The following is a 21,046-nucleotide window of genomic DNA, read 5'->3' on the forward strand; positions in this document are numbered from 1 at the left end:
AATAAATAAATGAAATCTTTAAAAAAAAAAAAAAAACTAGAGAAAAGAGGACTACATTTTTTTTAAAGTTTTTTATTTAAGTAATCTCTACATCCAACATGGAGCTTGAACTCATGACCCCGAGATCAAGAGTCACATGCTCTTTTGAGCCAGCCAGGTGCCCCTAAAAGAGGACTTTATTTATATATTTGACATAGAGAGAGACACAACGAGAGAGGGAACACCGGCAGGGGGAGTGGGAGAGGGAGAAGCAGGCTTCCTGCAGAGCAGGGAGCCCAATGCGGGGCTTGATCCCAGGACTCTGGGATCATGACCTGAGCTGAAGGCAGATGCTTAATGACTGAACCACTCAGAGGACTCAGGCACTCAGAGGACTTTAATTGATACAGAAAAACTTAGAGAAGGTTAGGGTTTGGTGGACATGAAGACAAACATTAAACAATGACAAAGAAGATTCTGGCAAAAATGAAAGAAGTTTTCATGTTGCTGTTTTTTTTAAAGATTTTATTTATTTGATTGACAGACAGAGATCACAAGTAGGCAGGGAGGCAGGCAGAAAGAGGGGGAAGCAGGCTTCCTGCTGAGCAGAGAGCCCAATGTGGGGCTCGATCCCAGGACCCCAAGATCATGACCTGAGCTGAAGGCAAAGGCGTAACCCACTGAGCCACCCAGGTGCCCCTTATTTTGTTTTTTTAAAATTTATTTATTTAGAGAGAGCGTGAGTTGGGGAGAGAGGAAGAGGAAGAGGGAGAGAGAGAATCACAAGCAGACTCCCCGCTGAGCACAGAGATCTATGCAGGGCTCTATCTCAAAAGCAGGGCCCAGTCTTACAACTGTGAGATCATGACCTGAGCCGAAACCAAGAGTGGGACATTAAGAGACAGAGCCACGCAGGTGCCTTAAAAATGAAAAGTTCTTTTCCTGGCTGAAACCAACAGGAAAACCAATTCAGCAATTTAAATAAGACACCATCTTCACACAATAAATACATACTGAGCATTTATTAGGATAGACTAGGTTGTGCATGCTATGTGTAAAGAATCTTCTCTTTTTATGTAGAGATTTTATTTACTTATTTGTCAGACAGAGAGAGAGGGCATAAGCAGGGGGAGCAGTAGGCAGAGGGAGAAAGAATCTTCTCTTTTTGAATTTCTGGATATCCAGTACCTCTGTAGCAACTGCGAAACTGATCTTCCTGTTTCTACTCTTGTCCTCCTACAGTCTATTCACACGGTAGCAGAGGGATGATTTTAAAATGTAAATTACATAAGACTTTATAGCTTATCTCCCTCCAACTGATAACGAGTTTAGACCTTATTCTAAAATCCTTACCATTGCCTTTTAAGACTTTACATCATCTGGCCCTTGGCTATTTCTCTGACCTCACCTAATACCAAATCTCTACTTGTGCACTATATTCTAACCTTATTATCAACTATACCAACTTGATTCTAATCCCAGGACCTTGACATTTACTGTTGCCTCCGTCTGCAATGCTCTTCCCTCAGATCTTTAAGGTGATTCACTCCTCCTCATCTTATGTACATACCCTCAGAGACCTTCCCTGAACTTCCTACCAGAACTCCCATTTTAGTCTCTTTGCCACCCCCTTTCCCAATAATTATACATAGCACTTTCATTATATTAAGTTATATCATTTATATATCTAGTCACTTATTATTTCCCTCATTAAACTCCATGAGGGTGGGACATTAGTCTGATTTGTTTGCTACGGTATCCTCACAGCCTAGAACAATAGCCACATAATAGGAACTCAAAGACTTTTTGCTGAATAAATGAATGAAAAATGGAGATAGGAGAATGATGTCTTCCCTTTCTTTTTTTAAAAATTTTTTAAAAAATTTTAATTCCAGTATAGTTAACAGTGTTTTCCCTTTCTCTCTTGGGAGGAGGGGCAAAAAGGAAAGGAGTTGAAAAAAGAAATAGTAGGCACAGAAAATGAGTATTTAAAGAAAACAACTTCAGGGTCCCTAGGTGGCACAGTCGGTTGGGTGTCCAACTCTTGGTTTCTGCTCAGCTCCTGGTCTCAGGGTCCTGGACCAAGCCCCATGTCTTGCTCTGTGCTCAGCAGGGAGTCTGCTTGAGGACTCTCTCTTCCTCTCCCTCTGCCCCCCTTCTCCCCTCCCTGCCCCATGTGCTCAAACCCACTCTCTCTCTCAAATAAATAAATCTTAAAACTACTTCACTTCTTTGCCTGTTTCCACACACAAAATTGGCCCAACTGCCTGATACGAACATGTGCCCCAAGAGCCAGTGTTTGTGCCTTTGCAGCCAGAGGTCTGCTATTTCTGAAGGAAGATACTTAAACATAATGGCCTTTGCCACTGAGAATTCAGAAGTCTCCTTCAGTACCAGTTCTACAAAACCTGTGCCCTGCTATCACTAAGCCCGTTTTCTTGTTCATTTGTATTTATAAAACAGTGTCTAGCACATACGAAACATCACAAGGATTTGTTAAATAAACATTTTAAAACATACAGCTGTTATTAATAAAGAGTTCAAAGAACTAAACCTAGATGACTTTAATCAGATATATTTGCTTTTTTTGGATTTTACTTTTGTCCAACTATAGACATTGCTACATTTAGTGACAAAGTAATTCACTTCGTGTTACAAATTGTGACACTGTTGCCAGTCAGTAGATTCCCACTTTGACCTGAATATATACTAAGGAACATGATTTGGACTAATAATAAGATTTAATCAAAAATTTATTTTTAGGGGTGCCTGGGTGGCTCCATCAGTTAAGCAGCTGCCTTCGGCTTAGGTCATACTCCCAGGGTCCTGGGATCAAGCCCTGCATCAGGCTCCCTGCTCAGCAGAGCCTGCTTCTCCCTCCCTCTGCCTGCTACTCTGCCTACTGTGCCCTCTATCTCTGTGTCAAGCAAATAAAAAAACCTTTTAAAAAATATTTTTATTTATTATTATTTTTTAAAGATTTTATTTATTTGACAGAGATCACAAGTAGGTAGAGAGGCAGGCAGAGAGAGAGAGGAGGAAGCAGGCTCCCCGCAGAGCAGAGAGCCTGATGTGGAGCTCGATCCCAGGACCCTGGGATCATGACCTGAGCCGAAGGCAGAGGCTTTAATCCACTGAGCCACCCAGGCACCCTATTTACTATTTTTTTACTTGAAAGAGAGAGCAAGCCCGAGCAGGGGGAGTGGCAAAAGAGGAGGGAGAAGCAGGTTCCCCAACCAGCAGGAAGCCTGATGCAGGCTCAGTATCAGGACTCTGGGATCATTGACCTGAGCTGAAGGCAGATGCTTGACCTACTGAGCCATCCAGGCACATGCTGTGGCTTTTAAAACATTAGTAACATGGAATAATGTAAAGGAATCCTTTAGTCTTAAAGATCCACATAACCAGTTAGTCTTAAAGTGTATTTGTCACATATATCATATATCATTTCTTCACTGGAAAGGAGAAACATCCTTCTTACTAACTTCTTACTTACTTAGCCTTAATATAAAAATAATATACCAGAACATGTAAAGCTTCTGAGAGTGTCTTATAATTTCTTTCTTAAATTTCTTTGTATTAATCCCAGATTAATTTTAAGTATTAAATTTAAGTATTAAATTAATACTTAAATTTTAAGTATTTATTCATTTGAGAGAGAGTATGCAAGTAGAGGGCTAGGGCTCGAACTAATGAATCTGAGATCACAACCTGAGCCAAAACCAAGAGTCAAATACTTAACCAAATGAGCCACGCAGGCACCCCAAGACTTTTTTTTAAAGTTTACAAAGATTTGGTTTCAAGTTTTTAACAGAAGGCTAATTTGACTATTTATAGTTTTGTTTATCATTTATGTATAGATGAGTATAATACAAATGTGAATCATGTTTTGTTTATAAAACAACTTAACGATGGCAAAGTGATTTAACTTAATCTATGCTGTCATTGCTGAGATTTTGTGGCTTATGCAGTTATTTTGCTTTTATGTTATTTTTTGTATGTCTTTTTCTTTTTTTTCTATTTTTAAAGTACTACACCCGAAGTGGGGCTTGAACTCATGACCCCAAGATCAACAGTCACATGCTCTGCTAACTGAGCTAGCCAGGGGTCCCTACTTTTTGGATATCTTAGCATCCAGATACCTTTCCAGATATTGATTAACTGGATATAATTATAAAGGATATTTATGGAGGCAAGAGCTGCATTATAAAAACAGGATAACTATATTCTATTTCTTTAAGGCCCTAACAGTAAGATAATATAATCAATAAACTTTTTTTTTTTTTTAAAAGATTTTATTTATTTATTTGACAGAGAGAGACCACAAGTAGGCAGAGAGGCAGGCAGAGAGAGAGGAGGAAGCAGGCTCCCTGCCGAGCAGAGAGCCCCATGCGGGACTCGATCCCAGGACCCTGAGATCATGACCTGAGCCAAAGGCAGCGGCTCAACCCACTGAGCCACCCAGGCGCCCCTCAATAAACATTTTTTAAAAGTGCCAATTAACCAATGCACGTGCCCCAAATACCTTACTCTGATAGTCAACAGGATTTACTTAATATTCACATGCTAATATTTAATCAAGAAAAAGGAAAATTCAGGTGTAAATTTCTTACAATGCTGAATGGTACTGTAGCAGTTGCCTACCAAGATGGTAAAAGTATTCTGGTCTGCTTGAGAGATACAGACTTAGAATGAAGAGGGGGAATTCATCAGGCTACCAAGTCTTCCGAAAATATCTATTAAAACTCTTTTTATTGGGGCGCCTGGGTGGCTCAGTGGGTTAAGCTGCTGCCTTCGGCTCAGGTCATGATCTCAGGGTCCTGGGATAGAGCCCAGCAGCGGGCTCTCTGCTCAGCAGGAAGCCTGCTTCCCTTCCTCTCTCTCTGCCTGCCTCTCTCCTGTTTGTGATCTCTCTCTGTCAAATAAATAAATAAAATCTTTAAAACAAAACAAAAAAAACCACCTCTTTTTATTTACCAAGACAGTTAACTACTTAATTTCACTTCCCAAACAAGTTTCTTCTCTACATAAAAGGTAACGTATTTATCTGCTGACATGAATATTCCATCCCCCATTACAGTTACAGTCCTACTGTAAATTAAGAAACTGACACTGCTTTATAAATTAGCCATGTAACAAAACCCAACTTCTAAATAGGAATTAGAACACAAGCCAAAGTCAATAACAGCAGAGGCCCAACAATGCTCTTAACTTGAACTGACTAGACATTTAAAAAACAAATCACCTAAACACACTCACACGTATATATACAAATATGCCCACCTCAAAGGTGGGTGGAAGGACAGGCGAAATGAGTGATGGGGATTAAGGAGTGCAGCTGTAATGATGGGCACTGGGTGATGTATAGAATTGCTGAATCACTATACTGTACATCTGAAACTAATATAACAGTATATATTAACTATACTGGAGTGAAAATAAAATAAAATAAGGAAATACACCCACCTGAGGACCACCATATATGAACAGCACAGTGGGGTATTTCTTTCCAGGCTGTAGATCATGAGGTTTGTACAGCATCCCATACAATGTAAATCCAGTAGTACTTTCAAAAGAGAAAATCTCTGGAGGGGTGTAGTCAGGAAGAGGACCTATGAGGAGATAACAAAAAAAAAGTACATAAAAGGAGTTCTTATGGGAGCTCTGCAATCTGAGAGCAAGGACAAGAAACCATGACCCCACAACCCCCCCCCAAATAAAATGACCATCCCCCTTGCCAGTGATAAGAAATTACTCAAGAACATTTATCTTTACGAAAGAAAATTAAATGAACATATATATTAAATTATTTCAACAAGAGGTACACAATAATCTGAATAATCCTTACAGCCTAGGAGGTGTTTAGATGCAGAAGTATACAAACACTTTGTGCTTGATTCAATGTAACTTAATGATGGTTAAGCCATATATCTGACCAGAAACTGGAAGCACAAATTTAACTCGGTTTAACTTGCTCATAGCAGGTACTCAATAAACATTTGTTTCTGATCACCAGAGAGTAGGCCTAACCAGGACCCAGAAAAAAATGAAAGTGATGATCAGTATTTGATTTAACAAAGCTATACAAACCTGTCCTAAGTCTCTGTACACTGGATGATGTCACAGTCTAAGCAGAGATCATCACCATATTACAAATCTACCTGCGGACACTGGAACATGCCCTGTGGTTTTGCACTAGTTTGTTAATCCCTCCGCAGCTATTCATGAAGGAAAATGCTTAACAGGAAAAAGGATTTGATACATAACATTTTTTGTTTAAGAAATCAAGCATTTAAAAAACAGGTAATTCACAGTGCTATTCACTCCCTATAGAACAAGTGTTCTATCTTTTATTAAAATGGCCACTGTAGGGGCGCCTGGGTGGCTCAGTGGGTTGGGCCGCTGCCTTCGGCTCGGGTCATGATCTCAGAGTCCTGGGATCGAGTCCCGCATCGGGCTCTCTGCTCAGTGGGGAGCCTGCTTCCCTCTCTCTCTCTCTGCCTGCCTCTCTGCCTACTTGTGATTTCTCTCTGTCAAATAAATAAATAAAATCTTTAAAAAAAATAAAATAAAATAAAATGGCCACTGTAAGCGCTTAAAAAGTTAAGAAAGCTACCAGCTTGTTATTCCCTAAAGCTGCAGCTTCCCTGCTCAGTCTTATTAGTTCCATGTACATTTTCTTCATCTGTTTAGCTGGGAAATTACCCAAACATGTGAACAAATCATTTTTTAGCTGATATTGTGACTATTTTATTCTTATTTTCAAAAAAGCCCTCCAGGGACATTTGGCTGGCTCAGTTGGAAGAGCGTGTGACTCCTGATCCAGGGGTCATGAGTTTGAGCCCCAAAATGGGTGTAAAGATTGCTTAAATAAAAAATAAAACGAAATTCAAAAACTTCAAAAAGGCTTCCAAAACTGCTTTTGCTTGGAATGGGAGGTAACCCATTTTATCTGGTGGCTGATAGAACAGGAAGGGTGGGATCAATCAGAACTCAGAAGCTCAGGGCCAAGTGGTGGTGAGAATTGAGAATTGTGGACCTATGAAATGGGTTTAGTGCACTTATATACAAATCCTGCATAAAATTGGGTTCAGGAAAATGAGTACCTGCTGAATCCAAAATGGTGGCCCAAAATTCCTTTGTTTTGCAAGTTGGGTCATCTTCAGGACTTGACAGCTTGTAAAGGGACACACAGTGTGGGTTCTTCTGGTTACTATACTTACTTATAAAGAAGTCACAATGCTAGAGAAAGGAGAAACAATTACTTTTTCCCCATGGAAAAATAAAAAGGTGCTACATCTGTCCTGGTGCTAGAGCAGGAATGTGGTTAGAGTTGGACCATTTATGTCCATATACAATGCTGAAGTTAAGAGTAGACTTTTTAGGGGCGCCTGGGTGGTTCAGTTCGTTTAGCGTCAGCCTTAGGCTCAGGTCATGATCTCAGGGTCCTGGGAGAGCACCACATTGGGCTTCCTGCTCAGCCAAGAGCCTCCTTCTCACTCTCCTCTGCCCCTCCCCCTGCTTGTGTGCACTCTCTGGCTTTCTCTCAAATAAACAATTTTTTTTTTAAAGGTAGACTTTTTAAAGTTTTTCCTCAGAGGATCAGACTTCAGCAGGCCAATTTCACTGATTTTTACATTATTCTAAAGGAGTATAACATAAGCAGAAGGTTTTTATATGATAGGAAACTCTTTTCCAACAGGGACTTAATACCTGGCTTATGCAGCAAGAGTGGGAATAGCCACGGTCAGTCAGCCTTGTCACCTCTCCAGGGTTTACATAACTGACCACGTATAGGTGATGTTCCAAAGGAGAGTCCTTGGTGCCTTCAAAATATACCAGCTTCCTGACTTCATCAACCTGGATCTGTAAAAAAAAAACAATAGAAAAATCAGTGCTAGCAGGACACTGGCCAGCTTAGTAATTCAACAAACAATTCCCAATTTTATTTAGAATCATTTTAGTCACCCTTTGACTTGTGCCTCTTAAAAAATTTTGCTACCAATGTTAATAAACCTGAGCTGGTTTTGCTTATGACTTTTACCTAAGAATAGATTTTGTCCACAAGGAAAAAGGACATTTGAATTGCATGCTATTGTTAGTTTCCTATGTGGTTGAAATGTGGGCTTTTCTTAAAATGCGAGAGTTATTTCATTAAAATTACAACACTTTACAGGGAAAAAACATACCTATATCGCAGCTTAGGTCAACCATTCATGCATATATAAGAGTCTAATTTTAGAAATCTGCATATTTCTCAGTGCAGTATTATCTTAGGCAATACTTTTTTGGTTTTTCTTTTTTTTTTTACAAACTTGCAAAAGTACTTTATCTATGGGGTTGGGAAGTAACAACTCAATTACAATTTTAATACTGGTATAGTTTATAAATAAGTATAGATAAAATATTTTAAGTCTTGGGGCACCTGGGTGGCTCAGTGGGTTGAGCCTCTGCTTTCGGCACAGGTCATGATCTCAGGTCCTGGGATTGAGCCCCACATCGGGCTCTCTGCTCGGCGGGGGGCCTGTTTCCCCTCTCTCTCTGCCTGCCTCTCTGCCTACTTATGATCTCTCTCTCTGAGTCTAATAAATAAAATCTTTAAAAAAAATCTCTCACTGTCTCTCTCTCTCTCAAATAAATAAATAAAATCTTAAAAAAAAAAATCTTTTAAGTCTTCATTCAGAACTCAAAAAAACTGTAAGTAAACTCACAGCTGAAGTCATTTAATATTCTTCACAAATTATAGGAGTCTAAATAAATGGCTTTTATTGTCCCTTTAAAAAATCTTCTACCAGTATACTCAAACAGTGTTTAATGAAATTCAAATTTTTTTACACAGCAAAGAAAACAAAGATACATTTCCAGAAGCAAGTATTTTAAAATGCCACATTTTCTCTAAGAAGCTGTTTCTTCATTATTAATTATATTTTAGCACACACAGGGATAGAAAGAAACACAGTTGAGATTAAGTAGTGACATATACAGAAAGGATACAAGGGAGAGGAAATGCCAGAACAAACATTCATGAAGTTTCACAGGCATGTGTCAATCTGCGCAAATGGTTAGGATAGGTTCTGCTCTTGACCTAGCAGCTGACCTTTCAAAACTGGAGAAATTACTGGTTAATTTCTCCCCTGATTTAAAGGTTCTTTCTTTGCTTCATGTGACTACTTTTATTAAACAGAAGTATCAGAATCACTTTGAGAGGTTTGTGAAACAAACTGCTGGGTTCTGCCACCAGAATTTCTGATTCAGAGGGTCTGGAGTGGACCCAAGAAATTACGTTTCTAAAATGTTCCCAGGTGATGCTTAGGCTGTGCAGCTGGTCCAAGGACCATACTTTGAGAACCACTCTCCAACACTGAGGAGAACATGGGCTTAAAAGGCTCAAAGCTTTACCCAATTATTGCCATTTGAAATCTTTGGGTGGGAATAAGGTCATTGGCAAAAGCAGAGGAAAATGTAACTTAAAAAAAATAAGGCCAGGGGCACCTGGGTGGCTCAGTGGGTTAAAGCCTCTGCCTTCAGTTCTGGTCATGATCCTAGGGTCCTGGGATCGAGCCCTGCATCGGGTTCGCTGCTTAGCAGGGAGCCCGCTTCCTCCTCTCTCTCTCTGCCTGCCTCTCTGCCTACTTGTGATCTCTGTCAAATAAATAAATAAATAAAATATATAAAAAAATAAGGTGAGGATAGAGGGGATATGGAAGAGTAAGAAAGAGAGACACAAACACATTACATAAGTAAGCATGACCGAAAAAAAAAAGAAGAAAACTAAATAAGAGTGTGATCTATGTAAATACAATTCTGTGGGTTCCCTCAGTATTATCCAACCATTACACAGCAGGAACTTTACAATAGTATAATTTTTTATTATCCACAGCAAGACTGTTCTCAAATGATAATAACACCCAGTTTCCTTAGACAGAAAAGATATATTTGGATATATAACCAGAAGGCCATGTGAGACTCTCAGTGGACATTAGACTTTAATGGTTACTTGTGATATTCTGAAGTTTTTACCAATAAAACCAAACCTGAAACCCAGATCTTCACTTTTTCTCCTTTACCACCTTGGGGACCAAGTGACTTCTATGGCAGCCAGTACACATAATCCTTTAATAAATCTCCAAGTCAGTTTGAGGAAATCAAAGGCCTTCCCTAAATTCTGGTAGCATATACATCAACTTAACTGAGTGTATCACACACATAAAGGGTGAAGTTCTTAGAGTTCTCAGGAAACTGACCACCTAACTGAAAGTACAAATAAAACACAAGGTACTGGGGGGCACCTGGGTGGCTCAGTGGGTTAGGCCGCTGCCTTCGGCTCAGGTCATGATCTCAGGGTCCTGGGATCGAGCCCCACATCGGGCTCTCTGCTCAGCAGGGAGCCTGCTTCCTCCTCTCTCTCTGCCTACCTCTCTGCCTGCTTGTGATCTCTGTCTGTCAAATAAATAAATAATTTAAAAAATCTTAAAAAAAAAAACCACAAGGTACTATAAAAGGCAAAAGAAAAAATAATTAGAATTCATTGAATTGCTACAGAAAGCTGCATGCTAAGAGGAAAGAGGGTGGGTTTTCCTCCTTTTCCATATCAACCTGCACTCTGTGTATATGTCCACCACTCTTTGAAGTTGCTGGATAGAACTTGAAATTTGTGAGATAAAATAAACAGGTAAGTGAAAGAGAAGCACTACCTCAGAAGTAGTAAATGCAATTTCTAAAGCAGAAATGACATGAGCCATCCAAAAGAGATACAAAAATAATTTTCAAACAATATCTCAACTTACAACTTTGGCAGACTCAGAAAATATGGACCAGCCCTTTCCTTATTAAGTAGCAACACTATAGTTGAAAATGGTGAACCTAAGTAACCAGAACACATCGAATACCAAGGCTATAAAATGGGTGATTTATAATTTTAACTAAGATTCTTCCTTTCTAAAACTTGAGTTCTTCTAGGCCCTAACTTAATATTGTCAAAACACTGGGGTCATATGAAGTTGTACTACAGCTTTTCTGTACAGCATAAACACAGCAAATGTTGACCAAACACATCAGGAAAATAAAAGAGCATACGTTAGATCCATGCCGGCCAAGAACTTCCCATTCACCACTGGTAATTGCTATTTCCTCTTTGACAGGACACTTGAAATCACCTAAAGATAAACATAGTTATCATTCAGCACTCTCTATCAGACTATAAGCAAATGAAACAACAAAGAATATTACTCTAATATTACTCTAAGTTAAACAATTCAAGTTATATCTGGGATAATGAAAATGTTTTGAAACTAGACATAGGTGGTGACTGCACAACAGCAGGAATGTACTAAATGCCACTGTTCATCTTATTTTTCTTAATGTTTTAATTTTCATAAAAAAGTAATCTCTATGCCCAACATGAGGCTTGAACTCAAGACACTGACATCAAGAGTCATATGCTCCACCACCTAAGCCAGGCAGGTGCCCTGCCACTATTCATTTAAAAATGTTTGTTCAAGGGATGCCTGGGTTGCTCAGTCGGCTAGGCCTCAGACTCTTGATTTCAGCTCAGGTCATGATCTCATGGCTGTGAGACTGAGCCCCAAGACAAGCTCCACACTCAGTGGGGAGTCGGCTTGAGATTCTCTCTCCCCCTCTCCCCCTTGAACCCTCCCCAACCATAAATATAGAAATCTCTAAAAAAAAAAATAAATAAGGGACGCCTGGGTGGCGCAGTTGGTTAAGCAGCTGCCTTCAGCTCAGGTCATGATCCCAGCGTCCTGGGATCGAGTCCCGCATCGGGCTCCTTGCCTGGACGGGAGCCTACTTCTCCCTCTGCCTCTGCCTACCTCTCTGTGTGCCTGTGCTCACTCTCGCTCCTCTCTCTCTGACAAATAAATAAATAAAATCTTTAAAAATAAATAAATAAATAAATAAATAAAATGTTTGTTTAAAATGTTTATTCCATAAATGAAACAAGATGGGATTGGGAGGGAGACAAACCATAAGTGACTCTTAATCTCACAAAACAAACTGAGGGCTCCTGGGTGGAGGGGGGTTGGGAGAAGGGAGGTGGGGTTATGAACATTGGGGAGGGTATGTGCTATGGTGAGTGCTGTGAAGTGTGTAAACCTGGCGATTCAGACCTGTACCCCTGGGGATAAAAATATATGTTTATAAAAAAATAATAATAAAATAAATAAATAAGTTAAAAAATGTTTATTCTAAAGTGGTTAATTTAGTGTTATGTGAATATTTCACCTTACTTTGAAAAAAGTCTATAGTTAAAAAAATCCAAGTTATGAGTCTTCACAATACAATGGAATAATGGTAGAAGGATCCCTGTATATCAAGTAAAAACAGCAAAATAGCTTCTTTTTTCTTTTAAGATTTTATTTATTTATTTGACAGACAGAGATCACAAGCAGGCAGAGATGCAGGCGGGTGGGGGGGGAGCAGGCTCACCACCGAGCAGAGAGCCCAATGTGGGGCTCGATCCCAAGACTCTGGGATCATGACCTGAGCCGAAGGCAGAGCCCCCAACCCACTGAGCCACCCAGGAGCCCCAGCAAAATAGATTCTGATGGCAAAGCGAGAAAAGAACTCAAAAGCAGCTGTATTCCTAGACCTAGCTCAGGAAACCCATTTTAAATGGGTTTTAAAACCCATTTTAAAGTCTAATGGGTTGGTTGACAAGGCATTTTCTCTAGAAATGCAATGAACTACTTAAAAAGCCACAAAAGAAAAATTTTTATACAATTGTTCCTCATCTGCCAAAAATAAACTGGGTATTACCATGGTAAATGCCAACATGTCCCATTTGTCTTTAAGAGATTCTGTCTGGGTAAAGACAACTCTCTCGGTGGCTGGTGGCTGAAGCAGGAGGTTAAAAAATGGAAACCATTTCTCTTTGCCTAATAGCATTGTGGGAAGAGATAGACAGGGACAGACTGAGATGGTGAGATGGTGAGATGGTATGGGAGTCTTAACTAGGGGTCCTGTAAGGTTAAAGAAATTGATTTATTTTTTCTTAGACACAAAAATTCAACTTAGTACTTTAAATTTTATGTCCAGGAAATCTATATAAGTATTATTTGATATATATATGAAACAAGTACTGATTGTTTCACATTATAGCCACTTGAGGAAGAAGAGGGAAGAGGAAGATGAAGTGGTATTAAGGAAAAAGGAAGATTTGGAGCAAGAAAGTCTAAGAAAGGAGTGGAAGGGAAAGAAGAGGTATATAAACTAAGGGGCCCAGAAAGAGACACTGAGAGGGAACAAAGAGGCCAGGCTTTAGAGACGAATGTTAACTTCCTACATTCTTCAAATTTTAAATTACAAAATTTTAAGTAACCAACATTTTGTCACTGTTTCCCAAATACTGTTTTAGTTAATTAATTACTATTCACAGTTCTTTGACCCGTCTTCATCACTAAAATTTCTGGAAGGTGCCTGGGTGGCTCAGTTGGTTAAGCCTCTCCCTTCGGCTCAGGTCACGATCCCAGGGTCCTGGTAGGGAGTCCTGCATTGGGTTCCCTGCTCAGTGGGGAGTCTGTTTCTCCTCCTTCCTTGCTGCTCATGCACTAAAATTTCTGGAATTTCTTAAGTGAATTTAATTTATCAACAATAGAGGAGCTGGTAAGGGCAATGTCACACTAAGGGTCAAGTTAAACTAAGGTTCTCAAGGAAGAAATTCTTTGCCTTGGATATACAAGATCCAGACTGCCTTAAAAAAATTAGGCCGAGAAAAGGAACAGAGTCATAGGCAGTATTTATTTTGTTAGTCCTAAGATGTAGCTCATGTTTCCCAAGTAAGAAGGAAATTTAAAAGGACTTGTTCAGGGGCGCCTGGGTGGCTCAGTGGTTAAGCCGCTGCCTTCGGCTCAGGTCATGATCTCAGGGTCCTGGGATTGAGCCCCGCATCAGGCTCTCTGCTCAGCAGGGAGCCTGCTTCCTCCTCTCTCTCTGCCTGCCTCTCTGCCTGCTTGTGATCTCTCCCTGTCAAATAAATAAATAAAATCTTTAAAAAAAAAAAAAAAAAGGACTTGTTCAGAAAAACATGCAAAGTTTTTGCAAAGTTGGCAAAGTTGGCGAAGGATTCAAACAGACATTTCTCCAAAGAAGACATAGAAATGGATAATGACAAATGAAAAGATGCACAATGTTACTAGTCATTAGGGAAATGCAAATCAAAGGCACAATGACATGCCACTTCATACCACTTCACTAGGATGGCTATATCCAAACAAACACACAAACAAACATACCACACAGAAAAATAACAGGTGTTGGCAAGGATGCTGATGAACTGGAGCCCTTGTGCACTGCTAATGGGAATGTAAAATGGTGCAGCTGCCATAGAAAAGAGTATGGTGGTTCCTCAAAATATTAAAAATAGAACTGCCACTTGATCTAGTAATTTCACTTCTGGGTATACACCCAAAAGAACTGAAAGCAGAGTCTCAAAACAGGTATCTGTGCACCCATGCTCATAGCAGCGTTAGTCACAATTGCCAAAATGTGGAAGGAACCCAAGTGTCTGCAGAGAGATGAATGGAAGACATAATGTTGTCTCTACATAGAGCTTTTATTTAGCCTTAAAAAGGAAGGACATTTTCACATGCACTATGACATGGATAAAACTTGAGGGTATTATGCAAAGTGAAGACAGACATAAAAGGGCAAATACTGTATAATCCCAATTATATGAAGTATCTAGAATAGTCAAAATCATACAGACAGAAAGTAGTTGCCAGTGGTTGAGGGGCAGAATTGGACAACATAATTATATCAATCTGAAGAGCTATAACTATATTAGCTTCAGTGTAGATGCAGACAGTATTGAAAAGAAAAAAGAAAAAAAAGGGGGGGGCGCCTAGGTGGCTCAGTCAGTTAAGCAGTTGACTTTTGATTTCTGCTCAGGTCATAATCTCAGTGTCCTGGGATGGAGCCCCATGTTGGGCTCCCTGCTCAGCGGAGGGGAGGCTGCTTCTCCCTCTTCCTCTGCTCCTCTCCCTGACTCATGCTCTCTGCCTCACAATGCTGCTCTCTCTCACTCTCTCTCATTAATAAGTAATCTTAAAAAAACCCACAGTATGTAAAACCAAAAACAAAACTAGGAGGTAAAAATACCTAATAACTAAATAACATTTTAAAACAGCCTTTTCAGTCTAAATATGACTTCGGCTCACTTTAAGCAAATTAAAAATTACAGTCAAGGCAAAAGTAGAAAGCAAAAATAAGTAATTCCTTTCCCAGAGATTACTCAATAGTTTCTTATACAGCCATCAAGAACACTGTCCTGTAATTTCACATATGTATTTATACTTTAGCTTCACTTACATATTAAGTTTAATGAAGCGAGTACTGATGCTTATAGAGTATATAAAGTATACAAAAGAGGCATTATATTATCCTGCCCCTCCCACTTTCTGCCCCCAACAAACAGATGTATTTTCTAAATAAGAAAGGACTTCTTACTTGGGGCAGGCAGCCCACCACTGGATCGTTTGTATTTGCTCTCCTTTAAAATGGATGTGATTTTGTATAAATGACGGAAACCTGTTTTGCATTCAGAGGCAAAAATAAATTCAATTTCATCTTCATGACTTTGGGGAAAAACATGAAAGATGTCATGGATCTGTAAAATGAATAGCTTAATTTACTATACACATTAATGAAAATACTACATAAACAATTCAATTACGCTAAAGAAAGAAGAATTAATTGATATACATTCTGAAACATAAGTAACTGTCAGTGCTAACATAAGTAACTGTCATTCTGAAACATAAGTACTGTATATTTACAATATAGATTCTATCTTGTCCTTTCAGATTTATCTCACTTTAGTCACAGACTTCATCACTGAGAAATAAACATTCCCAAATGGTGAAAAAAGAAAAATATGACCAAAAGCTTTTTCTTACTCATTATCTCTATAATCCTTTGAAATATGACATGAGGTTTAATGATATAAATCTTATTGCAGAATCTTATTCTTATCCAAAATTTTATGACTTTTCTTTTCCAAAGAGAAATACTATAAAAGTTGAAGGGTGAATCATATAAAGCCTGTACTCAGCCAAGAAGTGATCTGGCTTCATTTATTTTGTATCTTGTTTAAGAAAATTATAAACTCACTCCCAACTGGTAAATTTTGGTATAGTTTGCCAACTTGAAAGAGAAAATCTCTTCTATATTTCCACTCAGGTCCTCCTCAGAGGTGCTGATGAGGTGTTTTTCAATACCTGATGTGTCCGGGAACAAGAGAAAATTTGTAGCCGGGAGATGTCATTTCAGTGACATCTTTCTATCTACAAATATTTTGATTTACAATGTTCAAACTAAGCAAATAATATTCATGTTTACTCTGAATTTAAAAGATTCATTTTGATAGTTTGCTATAAAACTTTACTTGCTCTAGCATTCTGAGAAAATATATAACCAAGTACAGAAAAGCATACATACATTTATCCAGATGTCTGTGGTTTCTTCATAGATAATTAGTGGCGTCACAGAGTCAGGCACCGACTCGATGAGTCTCTGTCTTTCCATGGCATCATCTTCTACTGGGATAAATAATTCAGGTGAGATCAACACTATCTGTAGGCGAGTTTGGGAGCGATCTAGTAGAATGGACCAAGCACTATTTAAACAAAACAAACAAACAAAAAAGCACCAAAAATAAAGCCATCTCTCAGAAAATGAATATTCCCCTACTCTCTCCTCTAGTACCCATCCGTTATTTCTGTAATCACAATTAAGGAACTGCTTTAGTAGATGTTAAATTATCACTTACAAATGGCTAATTAAAAGTATTAGCTTTTTCTATACTTATTTTTTACAGTTAGGCTTGAGTGGAGTTTTTTAAAAGGTGGTTGTCTTTAAACTCCTAAAACCACATATGATCTATGACACTGTTTTCTCCCCTTAGTGTCAACAACTGGCAGTCTTGTGAAACTCTGGTTGCCTACCTTAGGAACTACATATAATCTCCTTCACATAAAATCTACAAAAATTTTGCTTAAATTATATAATAACAAAATACAGATGTCCTTACATGTAAGCCCTAAGGTCATACAATTTAACCACAGAAAGTACTGAAACCATGACTGGCTATGTAAAAGACAGAATGAAAACGCAATGTTCCTATGCTTACAAGATTACAAATCTGCAAGCTCACTTAGCTCAGGAGAAATTCTCTGTGCAGAAATAACTACTCTGCAAATTTACATGTGAAAGCATCTTCAACTGAAGGACAGGCCTAGTAACACACATTTCTAAAGTTCTGGATTCTAAATTACTTGTAAAAGAGTGACAATTTAACATACGCACTATTTTCCCTCTGGAGTCCATCCAGCTCTGGCAATATATTCAACTCCTTCAAACAGAATCTCAAAAGGTTGAATTAGTTCCTTATCTATGACATCGATAATCTATTTAAAAAAAAAAGGAATCAAGTTACAGAAGACTTATATCAGTAACTAGCTTACTAGTCTACTTAATCATTATCTTTAACAACATGACATTTTTTCAGACTTAGGTATTTAAAAAGGCACGAGATACAGCAAAACCAGCAGTAAGTTGTGGGTTACTTACATTGGTGAGCTCTTCATGTCTAAAAAAGTTCTAAGCACAAGAATTAGTACAGTCTAAAAGTCTTTTCCCATGAGTTTATATATACTAACAGAGCCCTTGCTAATAACTGGTAAAAACAAGTTTTAATCACTTTATTTAGACTCTAGTACCAAAGAAAAATAATAATCCCTAGTTCCCAACATTTTAGCCTAAATATGATTTGTGTAATATATTAGTGAAATGGCAACTTTTCCCTTTAAAAATCCAGCCAACACAAAAAGTAAGTTTAAAAAAAAAAGGGCAGGGCGCCTGGGTGGCTCAGTGGGTTAAGCTGCTGCCTTCGGCTCAGGTCATGATCTCAGGGTCCTGGGATCGAGGCCCGCATCGGGCTCTCTGCTCAGCAGGGAGCCTGCTTCCTCCTCTCTCTCTCTGCCTGCCTCTCTGCCTGCTTGTGATCTCTCTCTGTCAAATAAATAAATAAAATCTTTAAAAAAAAAAAAGGGCAAAGGATCTGAATAGATAGTTCTCCAAGGAAGATATACAAATGGCCAATACGCACATGAAAAGATGCTCAATGTCATTAGCCATCAGGAAAATTTAAGTCAAAATCACAATGAGATACAACTTCAAGCTTATTAGGATGGCTATAATAAATACGACAAACAACAGAAGTGTTGATGAGGATGCAGAGATTGGAAACCTCACACAATGGGAATGTAAAATAGTATAACCACTTTGGGTAAACAGTCTGGCAGTTCCTCAAAAGGTTAAATAAACATGTAGCTATCATATGACTGAAAAATTCCACTTCTCGGTATCTATCAAGAGAAGTGAAAACACACACAGATTCATGGTTGCATTATTCACAATAGCCAAAAGGTGGAACGCCCTAATTGTAACTGGTAAGCGGGTAAATAAAATGTGGTGTAACCACACAGTGGAATATTTTTGGGTGATAAGCAGCATGAAAGTGCTGGGGCGCTTGCCTGGCTCAGTCGGAAGAGCATGTGACCCTTGATCTCAGGCCCCATGTTGGGTGTAGGGATTAAATAAATTAACACAAACTTAAAAAAAAAGAAAGATAGTGCTGATACATGGTGCAACATAGATGGAGCTTGAAGACATGATGCTAAGTGAAAGAAACCAGACTAGATACTGTATGATACCATTTATATGAAGTGTCCAGATTAGACAAATTTACAGACAGAAAGTAGATCAATGGTTGCCCAGTGCCAAGGGACACAGGAAGGTTGGAAGGTGATGATTAAAGGATGTGGAGTTTCTCCTGAAATGTTGAATGATGAAATGATGAAAATGTTCTAAAACTGACTGTGGTGATGGCTTCTGTGAATATACTAAAAGCCATTCAAAACTTTAAATGAGTGAACTGTATTGTATGTGACTTATCTCTCAACAAAGCTGTTAAAGTCTATTAGAGAAGACTGGGTTTTTTATTGTTTTGTTTTTTAATTAGGTTCCACACCTAGCATGGAGCTCAGCGTGGGACCTGACGCACCACCCTGAGATCAAGACCTGATCTGGGATCAAGAGTTAGATGCTTAAGGGTGCCTCAGGGGCTCTGTTGTTGTGTCTGCCTTTGGCTCAGGTCATGATCCCAGGGTCCTGGGATTGGCCCTGCATCAGGCTCCCTGCCCAGCCGAGAGCCTGCTTCTCCCTCTCCCACTTCCCCCACAACTTGTGTTCCCTCTCTCACTGTCTCTGTCAAACAAATAAATAAAATCTTAAAAAAAATTAAAATTAAAAAAAGGCAGAAGCTTAACCGACTGAGCCACCCAGACTTTTTTAATTAATCTTGTGTGCATTCAGCTTATAAGCATTTGACTATCCAAATGTAAAGCAGCAATACAAGGGAAATGTGGGACATCCAACACAGAAGGTGAGTCACTAGTCAATGAATGCTGTCTTTTAAATATTGATCTGGAAAATTAACAATGGCAAAGAGGAAAAACTTTTAGAAAGACGTGGTAAATACGCATATCCCTATATTCCTATCTTGGGAACCAGCAAAAAGTTTCCAAAGTATGGTCCACAGACATCTCAGCAAGTTAAATGGGTTTAAAAAATTAAAAAGTGTATCTAAGATATCTACTAGACTGACACAAAAAGTCAACTTGGCATTTTATACTTACTCTTCCTTCAGCATCAATTATTATTTCTGACATCTTAAAGGTGACTTTTGGATTTGCTGTGCCTTTAGAAAGAGACATGAATAATAATCCATAATCAAAATTATTCAAACTAATTTTGCCAGATCAATCCCTTTCATACTTTAGTTAAGTCAGGAATATTGCAGAGTCAGGGACTTACTGTGTAAGAATCTCAGAACTTCAATTCAAATTCATAATTCTCAACATAGGTATAAAAAGTATATATATACTTAAAAACATCAAGAGTCAATACAAAATAAATAGGAGAAATTCTGTATCATTTTGTAATTGACATGTAAACAGCAAAATAGAAAAAAAACCATTGACTTATTATGAACATAATCCCTTAAAAATCTTAGTTTCCTAGCAAAAATTCCTCTTTTTTCATTCTTGAAGTAACCAGCTTTGTGCACTTACAAACCTTTGAAAAGAATTAAGTAAGATCAGCCTGTGATTAAGAAATCTACTTCAGTGACACTTAATGAATAATCTATCTTTACGAAAGCTGTAAATGACTAATTTGGCCATACCTTTGGATGACTATAGAGAGAATCTTGTTTGGAAAGTAGAAATGAGTGAATATAAATGTCAATGGAATATAGTACCTGTTTTAGGATAACGGAATGAATCTGCCCTCCTTGTTTCCAACATAGGGGATGTAACATGAATAATTTCCACCTCAGATTCATCATTTTCTTCATACAGAATTCTTAGAATTTTGCTGCCACTGGGAGCTTTTAAAAGGAATTTAAATATTGAAAATTTAGAAGAATTATTCCAGAGAGTAATCATAACCGACCACTCCCTCTAGTAGTATATTTCCCATAGTGAAAAATAAATTTATGTAAACACTGCCTTTTTTTTTCCCAATTTATTTATTTTCAGAAAAACAGTATTCATTATTTTTTCACCACACCCAGTGCTCCATGCAAGCCGTGCCCTCTATAATATCCACCACCTGGTACCCCAACCTCCCACCCCTCCGCCACTTCAAACCCCTCAGATTGTTTTTCAGAGTCCATAGTCTCTCATGGTTCACCACCCCTTCCAATTTACCCAAAAGCACATACCCTCCCCAATGTCCATAACCCTACCCCCCTTCTCCCAACCCCCCTCTCCCCAGCAACCAACAGTTTGTTTCGTGAGATTAAGAGTCACTTACGGTTTGTCTCCCTCCCTATCCCATCTTGTTTCATGGATTCTTCTCCTACCCACTTAAGCCCCCATGTTGCATCACTACTTCCTCATGTCAGGGAGATCATATGATAGTTGTCTTTCTCCGCTTGACTTATTTCGCTAAGCATGATACGCTCTAGTTCCATCCATGTTGTCGC

At 38.7% G+C, this 21,046-nt stretch overlaps 1 protein-coding gene across 3 annotated transcripts in view; it reads right to left on the reverse strand.

Moving 5' to 3' along the window:
• DPP8 (dipeptidyl peptidase 8) overlaps nucleotides 1-21,046 on the reverse strand; it is a 67,976-nt gene that overhangs the window by 12,956 nt on the left and 33,974 nt on the right. For all 3 annotated transcript variants that reach the window (XM_044231521.1, XM_044231522.1, XM_044231523.1), the window contains 9 exons: nucleotides 20,318-20,446; nucleotides 19,695-19,756; nucleotides 17,302-17,402; nucleotides 16,435-16,612; nucleotides 15,445-15,604; nucleotides 11,056-11,135; nucleotides 7,693-7,845; nucleotides 7,086-7,221; nucleotides 5,446-5,591 (listed from right to left, as the gene is read on the reverse strand). In XM_044231521.1, the coding sequence (XP_044087456.1) occupies nucleotides 5,446-5,591; nucleotides 7,086-7,221; nucleotides 7,693-7,845; nucleotides 11,056-11,135; nucleotides 15,445-15,604; nucleotides 16,435-16,612; nucleotides 17,302-17,402; nucleotides 19,695-19,756; nucleotides 20,318-20,446 (1,145 nt within the window). The remainder of the gene's footprint in view (nucleotides 1-5,445; nucleotides 5,592-7,085; nucleotides 7,222-7,692; nucleotides 7,846-11,055; nucleotides 11,136-15,444; nucleotides 15,605-16,434; nucleotides 16,613-17,301; nucleotides 17,403-19,694; nucleotides 19,757-20,317; nucleotides 20,447-21,046) is intronic.

The sequence above is a fragment of the Neovison vison genome, chromosome 13 (assembly GCF_020171115.1).
Source record: "Neovison vison isolate M4711 chromosome 13, ASM_NN_V1, whole genome shotgun sequence".
NCBI lineage: Eukaryota > Metazoa > Chordata > Mammalia > Carnivora > Mustelidae > Neogale > Neogale vison.